A 7,180-nucleotide genomic window follows, 5' to 3' on the forward strand; every position below is an offset into this window, starting at 1 on the left:
TTTTATTTTATGTTTCTAAGTGTTTTGCCTGCATGTATGTAAATACACCACATGTATGAAGTGGCCATGGACGACAGAAGAGGGTGTCAGATCCTCTGGAATTGGAGTTACAGATTGTTGTTAGCTACTGTGTAGGTTCTGGAAACTGAACCCAGGTCCTCTGCAAGAGCAGCCAATGTTATTAACTGCTGAGCTGTCTCCATCTCATTGCTGGTACTTTTAGAGTTTTATTCAAATTTGAGAAACTTTTGGTCACTTTTTCTTCAAGATTTTTATGTCCTGAAGCTCCTCCTGTCTGGTTGGGAGATAATTTCCCTCTTTTCTGTTATTCACTTGTCACATGCCACCTTTAGCTTAACTCCCTTTGGCCAGAAGCCAGTTGTGAACCTGTAGCCAAGGTGCCAAGGCCTCAGACTGATGCCTTTTCACAGCTGTTTCTCTGTGACACCAGGCTGGGGTTTGTGTCCATACCAGCCACTGCTGTCAGAACCCCTCCTGCTCCTCGTAGGTTCTTTTCTGCCCTAGAAAGGGCAGGAAACAACTGAGGCGTTAATGGCTCAGTTAGAGCTTAGTGGTGCCCTTAGTTGACCAGCCTTGGCTGTTGAGCTTGCCTGTGTCCTGAGTGCAGTTCCCCTTGTCCCTCAGCTGGGAGGACTACCACTGATGATGAGCTGGAGGAGATGCTGGAGAGCGGGAAGCCGTCCATCTTCACCTCAGATGTGAGTGTGACAGCTGCATGTACATACTTACAGATGGGCATTTTTCTCTTTAACTTCCAAGGCAATCCAAACTTAGTAATGCCCTTTTACTTTGTCTTTCAAAGATCATCTCAGACTCACAGATTACTAGGCAAGCTCTCAACGAGATCGAGTCACGCCACAAAGATATCATGAAGCTAGAGACCAGCATCCGAGAGCTGCACGAAATGTTTATGGACATGGCTATGTTTGTCGAGACTCAGGTAATTGAGCTGTCTTTTGCAGATAGAGGCCAGTCATGGAGTCTTACATTGGAGGCCACTCTGGCCAGGAAAATCATGATTTGGGTCCAGTCTCAGAATTCAAGAATTAATTTCAAGAATTAAGTGTAATACTGAACTTAAACTTCAACAGTAGGGGACTGGTTTAATTAAATGAACTGTGGTGGGTTCATAGGCCAACTTGTGTTGGTAGTCAGCTGTAGGCAACATGAATTGTTTGTTCATGGAGAATATTTAATAAAATGCTCAAACATTTGCAGTAGAATTTTAGGTTAAAATAAAAGGATATACCAAAACCTTATGCATACATATGCATACATATGAATTCAGCTTACATAAAACAGTGTTCACAGAGGAAGGAGGTATGCCAGGCAGCCTGTAGACAATCAACTGTTGGGTGCCAGTCTCTCTTGGTGCTATTTCCCACAAGGAAACATATTACAGGAAGGACCAAGATGATGCCTAAAGAGTAACCTCACAGGTACCATCCATGACACTGACCAGAGGTTGTACTCACTCTGTGATGTTCCCACCTGCCCTACAGCTCAGGCAGGGAGGACCCCTGAGAGAGGTGGAGAGTTCATGAAATTAAAGACATAAAGCTGAGTGTGGGCATGGATAGTGATGTGTCAGTGCCTAGCTGTTTACAGTGGGATCTGTTGGAGACTGAACCAGTCTTCCCAGGGCTTTCAGATCCCTCAGGATAGCATGCAGCCAGCCTCCTGGTGAGACAAAACTTTAGTTCCTCTCCATCTATCCTGGGCAGATTGCTTCTTCTTCCTCCCAAGGCTGTTGCTGCCAGGGTACTTTGGCTGGAGGATGCCTCCAGGAAGGCTGATAGTTGGTGATGCTCTGTGATTGCCTGCATATGTAACAGGATTAGAGTATCCATTCACAGACAAAATTCATTCCCATGTGCCCTGACAGTCTTGTAAAGAACAATATTTATTTTGTAGAACCTTATCATAAAAATATGTACTTGTAGAAGATACTAACAACTGTGTGGAGGCAGGTTGGGCATTGACAGGCAGCAATGGTAGAGATGGATACTGATTGGCAGGGATGGGTACTAACAGGGAGGAAACCCAGGGATGGGTATTGATGGGTACAGATGGCAGAGATGGGCACATGTGCTCTTTGGTCTGGGGTGGACCAGTGTCACTTGGTGTTGGGAATCTGGTGACTTTACAAGAAATTTCAGAGGTGAGAGCAGTAGATTGATTTTGTAATCACAAAGGTTTCATAAAGGCTTTGGTCAGTGATTCCATGACCAATATGTAGCACGAAGCATCATTAGACCAGCCTCCATTTGCAGCCTTGATTTCCCAGTTCCGTTTGGAAGTCTGTTACTGTGTTACATTGATAATTCAGATATGCACAGTCAGGATTTACTAGCAAGTTTGTTTGTGAATAAGTTACCTGTCCATCCTTCTCCAATGCTTTGCTATTGGCTGCGGCAGACTCTGTCTCCTTCCAGACAGGACCCAGGTAACGTTTCTTCCTAACACACCATGGGAGTCCTCTCTGTTTCCATTCATGTTCATCAGTTCAGTGTCACCTGGAAGCTGTGCCTAGTTTGCTGATATTTTTTAAAAAAACAGCAATTTTCTGTTAGAAATAACATCATCCTTTGTGTGTGAAATGTTTTACATGGCAGTAAAACATAATACTGACCCAAGCTTGCTACGTCCCTTCACTGCTCATCTGTGAGAAGCTTATACTTGAGGTCACTTTCATCTGTTCCATCCCCTTCAGCTCCTCTTAAAGCAAACTGAATTTGATTGCTTTGTATTGGCACATCTGTACTAGCTTCACCCACACCTGTCTGTAAATGTGAGAAAATTCAGTCTCCATCCCCCACCTGCTGGGCTCATGTGAGAGCCTCACATACTGTCTTAAGAGACATGACTGAGTTATTAGAAAGTTTTCTGAGACTGAAACTTTTTTTTTTAAGGGTGAAATGATCAACAACATAGAGAAAAACGTGATGAATGCCGAAGACTATGTAGAACACGCCAAGGAAGAAACCAAGAAGGCCATCAGATACCAGAGCAAAGCCAGGAGGGTGAGTGGGGCTTCTGAGAGCTAGCCTTTTCTCTTCATTTGGTCTCTAGCTATGCAGTGATGCCAGCCTGCTGAAAAATAGCCCACAAGTAAAAATGTCCTGAATACATATTTCATTTTAAAAATCAAAATAATTCTTTTCACTAAAATTTTAAAAGTTTATTGATTCATTGTGCATCCTATTTCATGTTCCAATTGATTAAAACCCTTTACAACCTCAAGTTGGCACACATTTGCCTTTTTGAGCTCTGTCCCCTGGGACATCATCTGGAGGGAGGAACAAGTCAGTGGGACTAGGGTGTCTCCTAAAAATTGGTGACAGGTATGTGAGGGATATTTGTTCTGTTTGAGTAACTTGCTAAGTCTCAGGCTATGGGTGGGCCCAGTGTCTTGCAAAGCATACCTGGAAGGAACTCTCAAAGGCCCCCTGCTTAGTCCTGTGGCTCACACCCAGACTGTCCGAGGGAATTCTCGAATTGCCATTACTGGTGCAGAATTCTGGATGCATTCTGCTAACTTGGGTGTCTCCCATAACATCTCTGAAGTTTGAGGGGGTTCGGGTCCCATGTTGCCGCCTGTTGACATCCACTTGTCAACAAGTCATAACACTTTTGTCTGAATCTTAAGAATACCACATGGGCATGAAAGGCCTTCTGGCAACACCTAGAGGCTGCAGAGGACATCATGGCCCACGACGAGAAGCAGAAGCACTTTCCCAGCAGGCCTCTAATATCCCAGGCTCCTGGCTGGTTCTGTGGCTCCTGCACAGGAGAGATGTTAATCCTGTTTCAGTCCATCAGAAATTTATCTGAGTTGTGTGCTCCTGCTCTGCCCTGGTGAAGCCTTGTGTTTTGGGGTTACAGAACAGGTTGACTGTTAAGAGGCCTGACCTCATAGATTAAGTCACTCTGGGGAGTAAAGACTGTGGTCAGGTTTCAGGAGTGCCTGTAACAGAGTTAAAAAGAGTTCTGATGATGGCTTTGCTCCCAGTGAAGGATGCCCTTGACCATGGCAGTGTGCAATCAGCATAGTGTAATCAGCCTGCTTTTCTTTGACAGAAAAAGTGGATAATTGCTGCTGTGTTGGTGGCTGTCATTGCTGTGCTGGCTCTAATCATTGGCTTGTCGGTTGGGAAATGATGGCATGGATGGCGCTGGGTGCTTGCCTCTCCGCCAGGGTGGCAGTAAGTGACTAATCAACTAATTTACTTATTAACCTTTTCAGTCAGTCAGTAAGTAGTATGTTTGCCCAGTGTTAATATACTTAAAAGTCGCAGGGGCCTGTCCTGAGTGCTTTGAGTCAGGTCTAGTGGTGTGTATGTGTACTCTGCATTCCTAATTCAGGCTGGGAGGCCACTCAGCTCTGCACCACAAGGTGGCCTCTGCCCTCTACCCACAGCGGCTGGTCGGCCATTAAAAACTAACATAATTGTTGCAATTTAGATCTTACATTTTAACTTTTAGAATAATGGCAACAACTGAAATTTACTTTGTAAAATATACTAACTGCTTGATTCACTGTGAAACTGAGAGAATGGAGCTACAGCCATGGGTAATGGCCACAAAATCAAACCCTCTCACTTCCCTACACAGCAGCATCTTCCTTTAAAAGCAAACCCTTGTTAAAATGAAAATCAGTCTTATTTAACTAGCATGCCTGCTAATTCCATAGGACTCTGACTATCTATGATGGTCAGTCTGGAAAGTCTCCTTGTTTTTGCTCTATTACAAGCCTCACTTTTCCCTGGATTCCAGCTGATTCCCTCTGTTTTCTCCTGCACCTTGAGTCACCTTCTCCACAAACCCTGACTTAGAGCTGGGTGTCTCCGCACCTCAGCAGCACTGGTGCCATCACTGGCTTTGTGTGCTGGTGCTCAGGTGCCCCATGTGTGGCAGGCAGTTCCACTCAGAGCTGCCTGGGCTCAGCACACAAGAGTTCATTTTTTTGTTTTTGCAGGGCTAAGGATTGAATCCAAGGTCTAACATATATATACTTATCACCTGTCTTCCTTCCTCTCCCTCAGACATGTTTTCTGGAAATCAGATGTCTTCAGTGAAAGATATGTAGCTTTCAAAGACTCAGGATGCTGCATTGAGCCCTGTGTCTAGCCACTGGGGCCACAGAAGCCAGAGTTAGTGTGTTGCTGGTTTCTTACAATACTTACACAATTAAATGTCAAGCAAGGATCAGTAGGATCCAGGGGGGCAGAGGCAGGTGGATCTCTGTGAGTTTGAGGCCAGCCTACATACTGCATACTGAGTTCCAGGCCAGCTGGGGCTACAGGGAGACCCTGTCTCAAAAAGCCAAATGGCCTAGCTGAAAAATGTGAACTCCAGGGTCAAGCAGAGGTCTTGCCTCAAAATAGGCAGAAAACACATGCCACTCTCCTCTGGCCTCCAAGTGTGCAGAGGTACATACACCTTCAAACACATGTGCGTATACTGAATGCATATGTGCCACACATTCTCTCTCTCTCTCTCTCTCTCTCTCTCTCTCTCTCTCTCTCTAAAAAAAAAAAAAAAAAAAAAAAAAAAAAAAAAAATTTGAAGATGCCCAGTGACAGTTTTCACTGTCCAGGGATGACCATGTGGTCTCCTCCCTTTCTCGGGAAGCTACATGGCTAACTCACACTAAATGAATCACCCACTGGGCAGTTTTCTAGAAAGGGATGCTTTGCTCTGTGGATTCCTGTTCTCTACTTCTCTGTCATCTGGAACATTTCTTAATAAGGGTTGAATGTTTAGACTGCGGAATTACAGCAGAACTTTGGGGAATGACACTGTTGCTACCTTTTCTGATACATTGTAAATTCATATTTCTCTTTATCTTGCAGAAGATGATGCTCATTCTTGTTTGTGTAGTTATTTTGCTTGTGATCCTTGGAATTATCCTAGCAACAACATTGTCATAGTAACCACACCCAAGAGCTCTTTATCCTTGGAGACTCCGACCACACCTGTAGTTGAGTCAGCATCCTGTCTTTCCAAGAGTGAACCTGGACTGGTGCTGAGTGCTGACGTTTTTATCAGAGAATGAAGGAAGTGCTGCAGAAGGCCTTGTGCCTTGAAATCGCCATGAGCCAGTGGACACAATGCGCCACCCCGCATAGCCTTTGTTTCTGAAGAACTTATCACAAAGATTCCACAATGTGGCACTTGTTTTGGTGGCCTTGAAATAGGAATGATTGAAAGATTCAATTTTTAAAAAAGATTTCAGTGTTAAAAATATACATGCAGTTTAATTAGGGTGTACTCTGTTAGGAAGCTGTGGAGTGCAGGCCTGGGGCTTCCCACCACCCCTTCTCTCAGCTAACAAATACTAATTAAGAGACTTTTGTACTGTGCTTAATTTGTGTTCATGTCTTGTTTGCAGAAATAATTTTTATTATCACAGAATTGTTTTGTAAGATATCTGTAATATTAAATGTCTATAAATTAATTGCTTAATATATTAACATCTTAACCCCCTTTTCTATGCTAGACACTGCCTTGTGAAGGAGCTAGGAGTGGTTAAGACACGGGTGCAGGCTCTGCATGGCTGAGTGCAGGTTGCCCTTGTTACTGAAAACACGGCCACGCAGCCCTCAGAGCCCATCATTGCGTTCTGGTGACCCTGACCTAGGAAGTGGAAGGGGGCCTGACACCCTCTGGAAAGTCTTGATTATTGTTAGCTCATTTCTACCTATTTCAGTTCCGAGTTAATAAACAGTCACCGTGCTGCAAACATGATGCTCTCTTCTTTCTTTACTAGAAATAATGTGTGTTCCCTGGTCAAGTCTCAAGGTAAGACAGTGATGAAGCCAAGACAGTGCTTGCCAAAGTCAAGGAAATCATTGCCAGTCACGAGCAGTTTTATACAACCTTCTGAAGTACCAAGTTCTCTGTTGAGCTCTATGTTAGCCCCCAAAGTTTATCAGAACCTATGATGCTTAGATATTTTGATGGGTATATAGCAGGAAGATGTGGATTAATTTTACACTTGTAAAATGTATGGCCCAGTGACTGTTAAGACATCAAACCTAGTCAACTCTTCCGACTGCTGACCATGTGTATGAACACTCACTCTACCACTGCATCCTCTGGTCTGAGCTGACATAGCATGCTGATTCGGAACACCAAGTATGAGTGATATTGAACT

General features: G+C 44.1%; 1 protein-coding gene across 2 annotated transcripts in view; it reads left to right on the forward strand.

Annotated features, from left to right (window-relative positions):
- Stx2 (syntaxin 2) overlaps positions 1–6,766 on the forward strand; it is a 30,322-nt gene extending 23,556 nt beyond the window's left edge. Inside the window, exons 7-11 of one of the 2 annotated variants that reach the window (XM_008853767.3) lie at positions 646–719; positions 824–961; positions 2,934–3,044; positions 4,102–4,226; positions 5,877–6,766. In XM_008853767.3, the coding sequence (XP_008851989.1) occupies positions 646–719; positions 824–961; positions 2,934–3,044; positions 4,102–4,182 (404 nt within the window). In that variant the 3' untranslated portion in view covers positions 4,183–4,226; positions 5,877–6,766. The remainder of the gene's footprint in view (positions 1–645; positions 720–823; positions 962–2,933; positions 3,045–4,101; positions 4,227–5,876) is intronic. The other variant, XM_008853768.3, reaches the window with a different exon arrangement.
- The last annotated feature ends 414 nt before the right edge of the window (positions 6,767–7,180 follow it).

Source organism: Nannospalax galili, unplaced genomic scaffold (genome assembly GCF_000622305.1).
Source record: "Nannospalax galili isolate Female #2095 unplaced genomic scaffold, S.galili_v1.0 scaffold566, whole genome shotgun sequence".
NCBI lineage: Eukaryota > Metazoa > Chordata > Mammalia > Rodentia > Spalacidae > Nannospalax > Nannospalax galili.